This window comes from Gopherus evgoodei, chromosome 5 (genome assembly GCF_007399415.2).
Source record: "Gopherus evgoodei ecotype Sinaloan lineage chromosome 5, rGopEvg1_v1.p, whole genome shotgun sequence".
Classification (NCBI taxonomy): domain Eukaryota; kingdom Metazoa; phylum Chordata; order Testudines; family Testudinidae; genus Gopherus; species Gopherus evgoodei.
The window spans coordinates 15,544,457-15,560,442 of NC_044326.1; the positions used below are offsets into that span (position 1 = coordinate 15,544,457).

At 42.6% G+C, this 15,986-nt stretch overlaps 1 protein-coding gene across 13 annotated transcripts in view; it reads right to left on the reverse strand.

Moving 5' to 3' along the window:
• The window catches only part of SPON2 (spondin 2), a 110,448-nt gene that overhangs the window by 14,601 nt on the left and 79,861 nt on the right, over window positions 1-15,986 (reverse strand). For 10 of the 13 annotated variants that reach the window (XR_004000626.1, XR_004000627.1, XR_004000629.1 and 7 more), the window contains 6 exons: window positions 3,508-3,571; window positions 3,000-3,059; window positions 2,599-2,825; window positions 2,003-2,226; window positions 1,480-1,671; window positions 819-993 (listed from right to left, as the gene is read on the reverse strand). Coding sequence is in view for 1 of the 13 variants with exons in the window: in XM_030564343.1 (XP_030420203.1) it covers window positions 819-993; window positions 1,480-1,671; window positions 2,003-2,226; window positions 2,599-2,825; window positions 3,000-3,016 (835 nt within the window). In the remaining 12 variants the exon portion in view is untranslated. The remainder of the gene's footprint in view (window positions 1-818; window positions 994-1,479; window positions 1,672-2,002; window positions 2,227-2,598; window positions 2,826-2,999; window positions 3,060-3,507; window positions 3,572-15,986) is intronic. The other 3 variants (XR_004000635.1, XR_004000634.1, XR_004000636.1) reach the window with 1 other exon arrangement.

The window sequence follows — 15,986 nt, forward strand, 5'->3', positions numbered from 1 at the left end:
CGATATATTGATCCCCCAACGCGCTCCTGTTGACTCCGGAACTCCACCAACGCGAACGGCGGTAGCGGAGTTGACGGGGGAGCTGCTGACATCGATCCCGCGCCGTTAGGACGGTAGGTAACTCGATCTAAGATTCTTCGACTTCAGCAACGTTATTCACGCAGCTGAAGTTGCGTATCTTAGATCGATCTCCTCCCCTAGTGTAGACCAGCCCTGAGAGTCTGACAGAGTATCCCTTTCACACAGGACAGGTGGCTCTATGGAAGTTCTACGGCTTGAATAAGACATGCTATGGATCGAACCCAAATCTGCGGATCCCTGGCCAGACATGAAGGCTCCCCCCCGCATGTTTCTTTCAGTATCCTTTTCCTATGACACTTGGACTAGTTTATTGCCTATACTGTTGTTGTGCTCTCTGGTCTCTCTCCCGGAAGGCCCAATTCTAATCTCACCTATATTATATTTACACTTGTGTAACTCCATTGGCTTTGGTAGAATGACTCCCAATTTATGTAGGCGTAAGTGATATTAGAATTAGATCCAGAGTACAGAGGAATAGTTAATGCTGTTCTACACAGAAAAGGGTACAAAGAAATATAATGATTAGCTGTTATTTAACTGGGCAAGCCCCCGTTTTCTCTGCAGCACTTTTGTAAAGGGAAAAGTTGCTGCTGCCTGTAGCAGGAATATTCTACATAACCATTTTCTCTTCTACATGGCCTGCCAGATTTGAAGTTTTCTAAAATGTTGCTTCTCTCCTTTGCTGCTCTGTGAATGGGAACAAAAGGATCTAGTTGATCAAAGTATTAACCACTTACCTGAGACAGAGTCATCTATTTCATTGCCTACTGCAGTCAGGTTAGGCTGAGAACCAGGAAGACCCAGCTGGTTTCTTTTAAGTTTTACAATGGTTACTCGAGCAATAGGTGGCAAACTTTTTAGCTTGGGATAATAAAATGAGTTTGCTGGGTGACTTGGAGAGGAACAAGTGATCTATGAATTAAAAATAAAAGGAAGTTGATAGAAATAGTATTGCCATGTTAGTAAGGATAGAAGTTTTAAACAGAATATCACATCTGAATTATGTTTCTGGGCAAGTAAAAACTCATATGAATTGGGAGTACACAGTCTTTATGCACCCGGGCCACACAAAAAAGCTGTGATTTCTTGTCATGAAGATAATCCCACTAACTTTTATGGAAGAATTCTGGGACTGAGATCACACAAGAAATTGTGGCTATTTTTGGATGGAGATACTGGATGGAGGGTAGTCAGCACGCACAATAATGCTTGGAGCGAGTTGATGGAGGAGACAAGAAGTAAGTAGGGAATGCTGACAGTGGCAAGGATACTGACTGGGGAATAATGGGTGCTGTAGATGTAGTATTGTTATAAGAGGTCACAGAGGGTGGTGCTTCAGCTTCTCTATTCTTTCCCACTCCCGCAAGCACTATATGTACACAACATACACACACTTACCTCTGTAACAGTATCCTGTGGAATAGTGGCAAAGTTTGGTGAGGAAAATGTGAAACCACTGTCTGTTCCAGCATCATATGGAAAAAGATCTACTGTTTCTTGTTCTTTCCAATGATCTCCTTCACATAGATTTAGACTGTCAACACCCACAAACCAATCAGGGCTGGGCACAATTCGTACAATAAAAGAAACCTAGGAAGTGAAAGAAAAACATCATAATAATTAACAGTCCCCTGCCGGTCTCTGCAGGCTTGTGTAGCAGGAACTTCAGGGTCTGATTTCTAGTATGACAATGGGTCAAACATATTTCTGACTATTTTATTTGAGGGTTTCTAAAAAGAACATATTCCAGTATGCTTTTTTATTTGATTTTATGTTCATAAAGTTCCTTAAAAGTGGATTCTCTTAGCAATTCCTTGCTTTATATTGATAACTATCAGTGGCATTTCAAATATCTCCTTTTGCATCCTGCTGGCATAAAACTAGTAAGTGACCCTTAAAATGAAAATGTAAATGTACGTACTGAGGAGTGCCTTGAATGTACTTCTAATTCCGTGAAGGTTTGTCCTGTACCACTGGAAATGGCAGGAGCTGAAAAGATTCCATGCACACTTTGAATTTTTTCTCCAGCTGCTTCTATTTCCTTCATTAATGTCCAGGCTTCACCCTTTTCAGCAAAATCACGCACACCATTGCTGACATATTCATCCTTTTTCCACATGTTATAGTCAGAACTATGGGTAACACCTATTTAAGGGAACACATTGCTCAATATAAAAGTCTGCTTTGGATTATCTTAATTGCTGCAGTTTCTCTGTTTTATTTCTGATGTGCAACAATTTGGGTATTTACCTTTAGGATTTTCTAAAACATTTAACTTATTACTGTTTACTTCTGCTGTAGCCGATTGAAAACTGAAGCCAACTGAAAGCAGTTGTAGACTCTAAGTATTTTGGATGCTGCAAGTTCTGTATGTTATTGTTTATCTGTCAAGCTACATTAGTTTTGACTTTCATTTTACTAAAGGGAATTCTCAATAAATTCAAATAAAAAACAAAAAAATGAATCACAACCGTAGAGAGTTTTATCTGGTCTTGACACTGTGCACACTTCACTTACCTAGCAAGGAAGACCACTGTGCTGGAGGCCTATAAAGGGGATACTGCTTAGGGAAAGCAGCCTGACTCCATTTCCCTACAAAGACTATGCTGTACTTAGCAATTTCTTCTGCTGTGCAAACAGAATCATCATCCACAGGCAGACAGCTGGTATAGCCTAAAATTGTTATAAGCAGTGTCCAGATAAGTTTACAGGAACTGTAGCCAAGCATCAGGTTTTCCATTTCCCTACACATGGAAAGAAAAAAAAAGTGTCCATGTTAGCCTTATTACTCACTATAGATTCAAAACTGAATAACTGTAACCCAATGAAATTTAATATAGTATAGGTTTTGAACTAGAAGAAAATACACATCCAATGCATTTAAAAACTGAATGTATCTAAGAACATATAGGACTTACAGAGTTGAAGTTTCCATGCAGTGTGTTACAAAGCTGTAACTCTATCTAGGACAACTGTTTCTAATGGAAAATAAAAAATACCTTAAACTTGTTCATGGTAATGAGTTTGAGGAAATATATTTTGATTTTCTTTTAGAATCTTATTAGAATCTTGAATTAATTAGACTTGTAAATGTTTCTTTAAAAACATTAATTATACATTTATTATTTTAAAGCTAAAATTAAATAAAGCATGAAGAAACAACATAAAAGTTGAAGCAGAAATTTTAGAACAGATTTAAAGTCAAATACATTACAAATATAATACGTTACTTTGCGATCATATTTGCTATGAAAAAACATTTAAAAATTAACTTAATTGCAAGCATTCTTGCATCAGACTGAAACTCAGTTACTTAAAATCCTGCTTTTTAAATGCTTTTGCCCTTAGAGAAAACTGCATAAACATAATTCAAACACTAATAGTTGTATAATACAGTAGTTCATTAAAAGAGTTTTGAGTACTTACTAAATATTTCCTCTGGAGCTCAGATACGGTGAGAGCACCTGCTTTTGCTGGCAGCTGAGCTGTTCTGCAAGAGAGGACAGTAGGAGTCTTGCTATTTATGCCTGAAGAGGGTCCCTTTGGTCCAACAGTTATCGTAACCTTTAGACTTTCCAGTTTAACAAAATGAATTCCATATTGTTGCTTGATTTTTTTAATGCATTACCAGAAGCTCCTGTATGCTGGTTACTTCAGGTTTCTATTGGAAAATTGTGGTGCTGACTAGACACAGAATGTTTTTTAAAATTATCTCAGATTATTACCAACAACTCAGGTTTTCTGATGACTGTATAGTTCTCTGTACAACTTATTAATGCTTTTAAGCTGTAAAAATGAACTGAGTCCAAAATTGAAATTGTTCTGGTGGAAATGCTTTAAATGAGAAGCATATTTCCTTGTAAGTTTTATTGTCTAACAGATGCTCCTTCCAAACATTTACAGAGAGCATTCTCACTCTCACATACCATATGTACATATTCAAATAAGTAGGTGAAAACAGCTAAACAAATTTAGAGAAAGAGACTTAAATCATTTTATATAATAACACATATCTATCCTGCAAACACGGATTCATTTAAAATAGAACATCATATATCTTTGTTGTCAACAATACTGTACACTGTATGATGAAAGGGCTCTGTAATATTGTGGTTTATCTGGAAGGTGTGATTTTTGGAAGCTTCTTTGACATTTTTCTTAGCTGTCTCCTCTTCAAAGTAAAAAATCCTAGATAACCATCTTAGTAGTAGTTAAATCATATATATTCTTTAGTGAAGTACTTACACTCACATCACTAAACGTATTTGTTTTCTGTGCAAAAATCTATAAATACCAGGTACACTTAAGTTAAACAGTTAATACCCATTTTTAATTCTTTCCCCACTGCCTTTCCAAATGTCCTTAGGAAAAAAGGGCTTGTTCGAATGCCTGGAAGCGTGACTGATCAAGAGTGAAGTACACATCGTGAAAAATGACCTACCAGGAGACCTTCCCATTGAAATTGTGGGGTATCTAGCTTGAGCATGTCCTCTGATCACAAACATTAGAGCATGGGATAAAGGCAATTATTCCTCAGGTAGCAAAACTCCAGTTATTATGGGTTTATAGGTTAAACCCTGCATTTTATACTCAAAGTATGCTTGCAGACAGCCAGTTTTAGCTTAAGGGCACTACTAAAAGTAAGGATAGATTGCCCCTTCCTTGGAAAACCTATGGGAAGTGGGAAGAAAAACTGAGATTTCTGTCTGAAGTTTACCTAGATTATTCTGCCTGGGAAGTGGGGTTTATAATGAACAGTGTAGGTGTCGGCCATCAGTACCCACAATTCCTGAACATGTAGATGGATTTCATGGAATTCACTGGAGGCTAGGGCCATCTGTGCATGGTGTGATCCAAGGACCTCTTGATGCTGACTGGCAGAGGGCACAGAGGTGCATAAGGGTTACAAGAATCCCCTGGATCTGGTATTTACATTCTAGTTCACCAGTGGGTGTCATGTAATGATCTTCTTTGATTGATTGCAAATGTGTATTCCACAAAGGTATACACATGCCTAGTGCGCCAAAAGCCAGAGAACTTTGCTAAGCAGTATCTGTTGGGGCGACACATGCGCCCTTGGAACCCCATAACCTCTCCCATGGCTACTTAAGGGCCACACCACTCCAACTCCCCTCAGTTCTTTCTCACCACCTATGGCTTGAGTCAGAGCATTCTATGTGGCATAGAATGTAAAGGATTCAGAAGCTCAGTGAGCCAGGCTGACACCTGACCAGAGGACCAATGGGGGGACAAGATACTTTCAAATCTTGGTGGAGAGAAGTCTTTGTTTGTGTTGTTTGTTTTGTTCATTGTTCGCTCTTGGGGCTAAGAGCGACCAGACGTACACCCAGGTTTCCAAATCTTTCTGAATCAGTCTTTCATGTTTCAAAATTGTAAATATAACCAGGCAAGGCAGATTAGTCTTATGTTTGTTTTCTTAACTTGTAAATGTGTCTTTTTGCTGGAAGGATTTTTACCTCTGTTTGCTGTAATTTTGAATCTCAGGCTGGGGGCAGGGGAAGTCCCTCTAGTCTACATAAATCTGAGTACCCTGTAAAGCATTTTCCATCCTGATTTTACAGAGATAACGCTGGTCTACAATTTTTGAGAAGTCGTCTGCATCAGAGATAAAATGTGCTATTTATTACGTATTTTGATGTGCTGAATTCAAATATGATAATTAAAACAACTGATTGGCTACTGTTTCGAAGATATTTGAGTTTTTACATTTTATGTCTATGTATATTGTGTAGATAGTAGAGTTTTAATCATAAATTGTAAACCTAGGTCTTTTCATGTGTTTATGGTTGCTTTACATGATAATATTTCACCTGTCCTGTTTATGTAACACTTTAAAAATCAGCAAAAGGGTTATATAAATAAAATTTATTATGAAACAAAAGGCAAAAAACTATTCTGTACATAGTTTAGTCCTATTCAGTGTCTACTCGGCGCTTCTTGGCTTGTCTCTTGTATTCATTCAATGGAGCATCTCTTGTCACTGTCCAGCAATAGTCTGCAAGCATTGATGGGCTCCATTTGCCCTGATAGCCTGCCAGGAGATTCCACTGCTGTAGTCTGGAGCCCAACAGCTCTGCCTTACTCTTGGGTAGTTCCAAATCCCTGACAAGGTCATTCAGTTCACCTTGTGTTAGGAGGTGTGGTTCAGAGGAGGAGGATGGGAGAAAATGTGGGTCCTGTGACATTGATGGTTCAGGACCAGAAGTTTCATCCTCTTCCTCTTCCTCGTCTGACTCAAGTGAGAATGATTCTGGTGCATCAGGAACCAGCAGTCCTTCTCCGTGGGGTACTGGGCGTATAGCTGATGGAATGTTTGGATAATGCACAGTCCACTTTTTCTTCTTTGACACACCTTTCCCAACTGGAGGCACCATGCAGAAGTAACAATTGCTGGTATGATCTGTTGGCTCTCTCCAAATCATTGGCACTGCAAAAGGCATAGATTTCCTTTTCCTGTTCAACCACTGGTGAAGATTTGTTCCACAAGTCTTGCAGCATATGTGTGGGGCTCACCTCTTGTCCTGATCTCCAATTTTGCAGCCAAAATAAAGGTGATAGGCTTTCTTAACCATAGTGTTTATACTGTGCTTTTGTGATGCAATAGTCACTTCACCACAAACATAGCAGAAGTTATCTGCACTGCTCACACAAGTACAAGGCATCTCTGCTCACTTTGGTTAAACAGAAATGTGTCCCTTTGCAAAATCAAACACTGACAACTAAGAAAGCACGACACTGTATGATTTCTAGAGCTGACATAGGGCAATTTGTTCAGCAGAGTGATGTAAGCTTCGTTATGATTGCATCAGCCATGACTTCTAGGAAGAACATGATGCAATTCATATCATGTATAATGCAATACCAGCTTCAGATTGCATCATTCATTGTTTTGCCTAAAAAGCAAGTACTGTCCAAACCCAGTCATAGATTTATTCATAGATCCAGTCAGAGATGTATTTTAGTCATTTCTGGTTTAAATTGAGATCCCTTCCCTTTATAATTCACTTACCTCCGCCATACCCAAGTCAAGGGTGGTATATACTGACCCAATAGCATATCTTGAAAACTAGAGCCAATCAACAATTTTAAGCCTCATTTTCGTTCTCAGTGACCCAGAATTAGTAAAGTTGGACTACATTTATTTCAGAAGCATTTTGGCTGTAGAGCAATGTAATTTTACCTTTTCTTTCTTTAATTAAAAGCTTTCTTTTTAAGAACCTGATTGATTTTTCCTTGTTTTAGAATCCAAGGGATTGAGTCTAAACTCACCAGGGATTGGTGGGGGGAAAGGAAGAGGGGATGGTTAATTCCTCCTTGTTTTAAGATCCAAGGAGTTTGGATCAGTGTGAAGCTTCCCAAGACAACCCAGGGAGGGGAAAGTCTGGGGGGAAAAGGAGGAGATGGTTAATTTCTCCTTGTTTTAAGACCCAAGGGGTTTGGGTCTTGGGTTCCCCAGGGAAGGTTTTGGGGGAACAGAAGTGTGCCAGACACAAACTTCTGGCGGATGGCAGAGTTACCAGATCTAAGCTAGGAATTAAGGTTAGAAGGGTCCATGCAGGTCCCCCACATTTTTACTCTAAAGTTCAAAGTGGCGGAAAAAACCTTGACATGGTGAGCAGCATTGGGATTTCTAGGAACCGAAAGCCAGTAGGATTTTTTTTCTCTCCTTTCTAGCAGCTTGGAAAGCAGCCTGAGGGCAGAGGTGTTAAGTTTCTTTAACAAGGGTCTTTGTTAAGAAGAGGCTTCAAGCTGTGAGCCAGCAGACGGCCAGCAAAAGGCATTTACAAGTGAATTGTTTTTTCTTTCTTTCTATCTCTCGGGTTTGGCTAGTTAGAAAATCTCTGTTAACCAAGCAGCCTGAGCTGCAGAGGGGTTCGGGCAGCACAAGAAAGCAGAAAAATGAGTGCCAAGAAAGCAACTAAACAGGAGCTGACAAGGCTGGAAGCAGAGGAGAAAGCCAAAGCAGCTGACCACAGGAGAGAGATGGAGAGGAGAGAAAGAGAAGAGCAAGCCATAGAGGCTGCCCACAGGAGAGCTATGGACATGAAACATAAAGAGCTGGAGATCCAAAGGGAGGCCCACAAGCAGGCCCGGCAATTAGCAAAGGCTAAGCCAGATGTACCAGCCAACCCTAACAACCCTTCTCCAGGTACTGTTTCCCATCCCAGGAAATTCCCCACCTACAAGGCAGGTGATGATACTGAGGCCTTCTTAGAAAATTTTGAAAGGGCCTGCCTTGGGTACAACATCTCTGCAGACTAGTACATAATAGAGCAGAGGCCACAGCTCAGTGGACCTTTAGCAGAGGTGGCGGCTGAAATGCCTAGGGAAAACATGAACAATTATAAACTGTTTAAAACCAAGGCCAGAAACAGAATGGGGCTAAGACCTGAGCATGCCCGTCAGCGGTTCAGAGCCCTAAGGTGGAAACCAGATGTGTCATTAACCCGACACGCCTACCACATTGGAAAGAATTGGGATGCCTGAATATCAGGAGCAAATGCTAACTCTCTGGCAGAGCTGTCCTTCCTAATGCAAATGGAGCAGGTCTTAGAGGGGTTCCTGAGGAAATAGAAAGGTACATCCTAGATGGGAAGCCCAAAACTGTAACTGAGGTGGGGGAGATTGGAGCCAAATGGGTGGAAGTGGCAGAAAAGAAGAAAGCTACTAGCAAGGGGAGTGAATATCACAGGGGACAAACAGAAAATAAACCCTATCACCGAGGGCAACCCAAGACCCCACCTACAACCCAAGGAAAGCCCCAGCCACCCTATTGTCCCACCTCACCAGTCTCCAGCAACCCACTTTGGCACAGTGACCAGTCAGCTGGGCGATGCTTTAAATGTAATGAACTGGGACATAAAAAGGCCAACTGCCTCAAAAACCCCAACCGAGTACAGCTCATTACACCACCATCACACCAAAGATCCCCAGGCCCAGATGCCTCTCAAATACCCTCGGAGTGAAAGGAAACCTTGAGAGTGGGCGGAAAGAAGGTTATCGCGTGGAGAGACACGTGGGCACAAGTGTCAGTTATCCACCAATCCTTAGTGGACCCCTAATTCATCAACCGAGAGGTCCAAGTGACACTTTACCCATTCATGTCAAAATCTGTAAACTTGCCTACAGCTGAACTGCCTGTCCAGTACAAGGACTGGTCAGGAATGTGGACTTTTGCAGTCTATGACAATTATCCCATCCCCATGCTACTGGGGGAAGACTTGGCCAACCTGGTGAAGCAGGCCAAGAGGGTGGGAATGGTTACACGCAGCCAAGCCAGGCAAGCTTCCAGACCCATCCCTGTTCCTGAGCCGTCCACAAGGGCCCCATCTGTGTTACCAGAGACCCAGACAGAGGTGGTGGACCCGGATCCCCTGCCAACGATTGCAACAGTCGTAGTGCATCCAGTCCCAGAACCGGAACTGGAAGAGCAACCAAGCAACCAACACCAGAACTGTTGCCAGCACTGACGCCAGTGCTTGCAAACCCATCTACCACTCCAAAGCCAGAGGCCACCAGCGGGTCTGAATTGGCAGAAGCAGAAGACCACCCTATCCAAGAGGCTCAGCCAGAGCCTGAAATATCGCATAGTGCACCAGCGGAAAGCGGTTCACCATCAACGAAAACAATCCCATCACCTACATTGCTTCCAGAGGGACCAAGCCCAAGTCCACAGTCTAAGGAGGAACTGGTGTCTCTAGCCTCAAGGGAACAGTTCCAGACTGAGCAGGAAGCAGATGACAGCCTTCAGAAAGCTTGGGCAGCGGCACGGAGCACCCCACCGCCTCTCAGCTCTTCTAACCGATCCCAGTTTGTTGTAGAACAAGGACTTTTATACAAGGAGACTCTTTCTGGTGGACACCAGGAAGACTGGCATCCTCAAAAACAGTTGGTAGTTCCAACTAAGTACCGAGGAAAGCTCTTAAGCTTAGCCCATGATCATCCCAGTGGCCATTCTGGGGTGAGCAAAACCAAAGACAGGTTGGGGAAGTCCTTCTACTGGGAGGGGATGGGCAAGGACGTTGCTAATTATGTCCGGTCTTGTGAGGTGTGCCAATGAGTGGGAAAGCCCCAAGACCAGGTCAAAGCCCCTCTCCAGCCACTCCCCATAACTGAGGTCCCATTTCAGTGAGTAGCTGTGGATATTCTGGGTCCTTTCCCAAAAAAGACCCCCAGAGGAAAGCAGTACATACTGACTTTCATGGACTTTGCTACCTGATGGCCGGAAGCAGTAGCTCTAAGCAACACCAGGGCTAAAACTGTGTGCCAGGCCTTAGCAGATATTTTTGCCAGGGTAGGTTGGCCCTTCGACATCCTTACAGATTCGGGTACTAATTTCCTGGCAGGGACCAAGAAAAATCTGTGGGAAGCTCATGGGGTGCATCACTTGGTTGCCACCCCGTACCACCATCAAACCAATGTACTGGTGGAGAGGTTCCATGACACGTAAATTCATAAATGAACACTCCAATGATTGGGATCTAGTGTTGCAGCAGTTGCTTTTTGCCTACAGGGCTGTACCACATCCCAGTTTAGGGTTTTCACCATTTGAACTTGTGTGTGGCCATGAGGTTAAGGGGCCATTACAGTTGGTGAAGCAGCAATGGGAGGGGTTTACGCCTTTTCCAGGAACCAACATTCTAGACTTTGTAAGCAACCTACAAAGCACCCTCCGACACTCTTTAGCCCTTGCTAAAGAGAACCTAAAGGATGCTCGGGAAGAGCAAAAGGCCTGGTATGATAAATATACCAGAGAGTGTTCCTTCAAAGTAGGAGACCAGGTTATGGTCTTGAAGGCGCAACAGGCCCATAAGATGGAAGCGTCATGGGAAGGGCCATTCACGGTCCAAGAGCGCCTGGGAGCTGTAAACTATCTCATAGCATTCCCCACCTCAACCCTAAAGCCTAAAGTGTACCATGTTAATTCTCTCAAGCCCTTTTATTCCAGAGACTTAAAGGTTTGTCAGTTTACAGCCCAGGAAGGAGATGACACTGAGTGGCCTGAAGGTGTCTACTACGAAGGAAAAAGTGACAGTGGCGTAGAAGAGGGGAACCTCTCCACAACCTTGGAAAGTCTGCAGCGGCAACAGATCAAGAAGCTGTGCACTAGCTTCGCCCCATTGTTCTCAGTCACCCCAGGATGGACTGAACGGGCATACCACTCCATTTACACAGGTAATGCTCACCCAATTAGAGCCCCACCCTACCGGGTGTCTCCTCAAGCCCAAGCTGCTATAGAATGGGAGATCCAAAACGCTACAGATGGGTATAATCCGCTCCTCTACCAATGCAGGGCATCTCCAGTGGTTCTAGTTCCCAAACCAGATGGGAAATATGCTTTTGCATGGACTACCGTAAGCGAAATGCTGTAACTCGTCCCGACAACTATCCAATGCCATGCACCTATGAGCTATTTGGGGAAATTGGGATGTGCCCAGTTCATCTCTACAATAGACTTAACCAAGGGGTACTGGCAAGTACCGCTAGATGAACCTGCCAAAGAGAGGTCAGCCTTCATGCAGGGGTGTATGAATTTAATGTGCTTCCTTTCGGGCTGCAAAATGCACCCACCACCTTCCAAAGACTTGTAGATGGTCTCCTAGCAGGATTAGGAAAATATGCAGTTGCCTACCTCGATGATGTGGCTATTTTTTCTGATTCATGGGCAGAACACCTAGAACACCTGGAAAAAGTCTTTGAGCCCATCAGGCAGGCAGGACTAACTGTTAAGGCTAAACAGTGTCAAATAGGCCAAAACAGAGTGACTTATCTTGGACACCAGGTGGGTCAAGGAACGATAAACCCCCTACAGGCCAAGGTGGATGCTATCCAAAAGTGGCCTGTCCCAAAGTCAAAGAAACAGGTCCAATCCTTCTTAGGCTTGGCCGGGTATTACAGGCGATTTGTATCACACTACAGCCAAATCACTGCCCCACTAACAGACCTGACCAAAAAGACCCAGCCAAATGCAGTTAAGTGGACTGATGAGTGTCAGAAGGCCTTTACCCATCTTAAGGCGACACTCATGTCTGACCCTGTGCTAAGGGCCCCAGACTTTGACAAACCATTCCTAGTAACCACAGATGCATCTGAGTGTGGTGTAGGAGCAGTTTTAATGCAGGAAGGACTGGATCAAAACTTCCATCCTGTCGTGTTTCTCAGCAAGAAACTGTCTGAGAGGGAAAGCCACTGGTCAATCAGTGAAAAAGAATGCTACGCCATCGTGTTTGCCCTGGAAAAGCTACGCCCATACGTTTGGGGATGGCAGTTCCAGCTACAAACTGACCATGCTGCACTAAAGTGGCTTCATACTGCCAAGGGAAACAACAAAAAACTGCTTTGATGGAGTTTAGCTCTCCAAGATTTTGATTTTGAAAATCAACACATTTCAGGAGCTTCTAACAAAGTAGCTGATGCACTCTCCTGTAAAAGTTTCCCAAAATCAACTGGTTAAAAATTGTCCTTAAAATGTGAAAACTCTTGCAGTTTACATAGTTAGTAGTATATGTAAAGGTGCATGTGTTTTATTAATCTGTTTATTCTAAAGTTCTAGGAAGAAATCACTGCCAGTGTGGTTCCACACTGTCTGAGATTTGGGGGGCGTGTCATAAACAGATGGTTAAAGGTTAATGTCTCTTTTACCTGTAAAGGATTAAGAAGCTCAATGAACCTGGCTGAAAAATGACCAGAGGACCAATGGGGGGACAAGATACTTTCAAATCTTGGTGGAGGGAAGTCTTTGTTTGTGTTGTTTGTTTTGTTCGTTGTTCGCTCTTGGGGCTAAGAGTGACCAGACGTACACCCAGGTTTCCCAATCTTTCTGAATCAGTCTTTCATGTTTCAGAATTGTAAGTATAGCCAGGCAAGGCAGATTAGACTTATGTTTGTTTTCTTAACTTGTAAATGTGTCTTTTTGCTGGAAGGATTTTTACCTCTGTTTGCTGTAACTTTGAATCTCAGGCTGGGGGCAGGGGAAGTCCCTCTAGTCTACATAAATCTGAGTACCCTGTAAAGCATTTTCCATCCTGATTTTACAGAGACAATTTTTACCTTTTCTTTCTTTAATTAAAAGCTTTCTTTTTAAGAACCTGATTGGTTTTTCCTTGTTTTAGAATCCAAGGGATTGAGTCTAAACTCACCAGGGATTGGTGGGGGGAGAGAAGGGGGATGATTAATTCCTCCTTGTTTTAAGATCCAAGGAGTTTGGATCGGTGTGAAGCTTCCCAAGGCAACCCAGGGAGGGGAAAGTCTGGGTGGAAAAGGAGGGGATGGTTAATTTCTCCTTGTTTTAAGGGTCTTGGGTTCCCCAGGGAAGGTTTTGGGTTAACAAAAGTGTGCCAAACACAAACTTCTGGCTGGTGGCAGCGTTACCAGATCTAAGCTAGGAATTAAGGTTAGAAGGGTCCATGCAGGTCCCCCACATTTTTACTCTAAAGTTCAAAGTGGGGGAAAAAACCTTGACAGTAGCTCTCCCTATACACAAACTATTTTGGAACCCACAAAGGCCTTGTGGCATACCCCAGCTTCCTTACCTCCTATAGCAAACCATATAGATAAGTGGTACTATGTCCCCAGGCAGGGATATCAGTGTTTTAAGTCCCATTTGGCCCCTTATTCTCTTGTTGTAACAGTGGCAAATGAGAGGTTGTGAAAAGGGAGGCTGTCATAAACAGATAGCTAAGGGTTAATGTCTCTTTCACCTGAAGCACCTGACCAGAGGACCAATCAGGAAACCGGATTTTTTCAACTCTGGGTGGAGGGAAGTGGGTGTCTGAGTCTTTGTTTTCTTTCTGCCTGCTTTCTCTGAGCTTTGGAGAAGTAGTTTCTGCTTTCTAGTCTTCTGTTTCTAAGTGTAAGGACAAAGAGATCAGATAGTAAGTTATATGGTTTCTTTTCTTTGGTATTTGCATGAATATAAGTGCTGGAGTGCTTTGATTTGTATTCTTTTTGAATAAGGCTGTTTATTCAATTTTGTCACCTTAATACAGAGAGACCATTTGTATGTATTTTCTTTCTTTTTATATAAAGCTTTCTTTTTGAGACCTGTTGGAGTTTTCTTTTCTGGGAAATTTCAGGGAAATTGAGTCTGTACTCACCAGGGAATTGGTGGGAGGAAGAAATCGGGGGAGATCTGTGAGTGTTGGATTTGCTAGCCTGATTTTGCATTCCCTCTGGGCGAAGAGGAAAGTGCTTTTGTTTCCAGGACTGGAAACGGAGAGGGGGAGTCACTCTGTTGGATTCACAGAGCTTGTGTCTGTGTATCTCTCCAGGAGCACCTGGAGGGGGGAAGGGAAAAAGGATTATTTCCCTTTGTTGTGAGACTCAAGGGATTTGGGTCTTGGGGTCCCCAGGGAAGGTTTTTCAGGGGGACCAGAGTGCCCCAAAACACTCTAATTTTTTGGGTGGTGGCAGCAAGTACCAGGTCCAAGCTGGTAACTAAGCTTGGAGGTTTTCATGCTAACCCCCATATTTTGGACGCTAAGGTCCAAATCTGGGACTAAAGTTATGACAGAGGCATAAGCTGACACCTAAAGAAGTCTAAAAGGTTAGATTTAATGAAGAGGAAGATTTATTTTATCTCCTTACTATAGATGTGCATTGCTAATCAACAGGCTAATCAATAATAATATGTATTATCAACATATGACTTTGTCAACTGGGATGCGATGTCCAAATTTACATATAAATTGCCAGAATCCTCCAGGGAAGAGTCTAACGCTTTCATTGTGAAAGATCATCTAGTTATTAAGACCTCACTGCAATCAGCACTGGATGTGCTGGACACTTCCTCCAGACTATGGCCCCACTGATAACAATGAGAAGAGCCTCTTGGCAGGGCCAGAACTGCAGAGTCTCAATGCGTATAGGGAGGAGGGGTTTAGATTTATTAGGAACTGGGGAAACTTTGGGGAAAGGCAGAGCCTATACAGGAAAGATGGGCTCCACCTAAACCAAAATGGAACCAGATCGCTGGCACTTAATATAAAAATGTCATAGAGCAGTTTTTAAACTAAGGGCTGGGGGAAAGCCGACTGGTGCGGAGGAGCACAAGATTTGGACATCGCTTAGGGGAGGATGTATTAATAGAGAATCTCTCTGTTCTAGTGAGGACGAGAGGATGGAAAATGATAAAATACAGGCATGGTCTGATCAGAAACAGTCAGATAAAAAAGAGTCCCATTCAATTACATTGTGTAATGGCAGACAGCTAAAAGGAGACAAGTTTTTAAAGTGCTTATATACCAATGCTAGAAATCTAAATAATGAAATGAGTGAAATAGAGTGCCTCCTATTAAATGAGCAGATCGATATAATAGGCATCACAGAAACTTGGTGGAATGAGGCTAATCAATGGGCACAAAATATATCGGAAGGACAGAACAGGTCGTGCTGGTGGGGGAGTAGCATATATGAAAAAGCACAGAATCAAATGAAGTAAAAATCATAAATGAATCAAACTGTATCATAGAATCTCTATGGATAAAAATTGCATGCTCTAATAATAAGAATTTAGCAGGGATAGATTACTGACCACCTGACCAGGATGGTGATAGTTACTGTGAAATTCTCAGAGAGATCAGAGGGGATACAAAAATAAAAAACTCAATAATAATACTGGGGATTTCAATCATCCCCATATTGACTGAGTACATGTACCTCAGGACGGGATGCAGAGATAACGTTTCTTGACACCTTAAATGACTGCTTCTTGGAGCAGCTGGTTCTGGAACCCAACAGAGGAGAGGCAATTCTTGATAAAGTCCTAAGTGGAGCACAGAATCTGTTCCAAGAGGTGAGTATAGCTGGATTGCTTGATAATAGTGACCATTATAATTAAATTTAAAATCCCTGTGGCAGGAAAAACACTACAGCGACCCAGCACT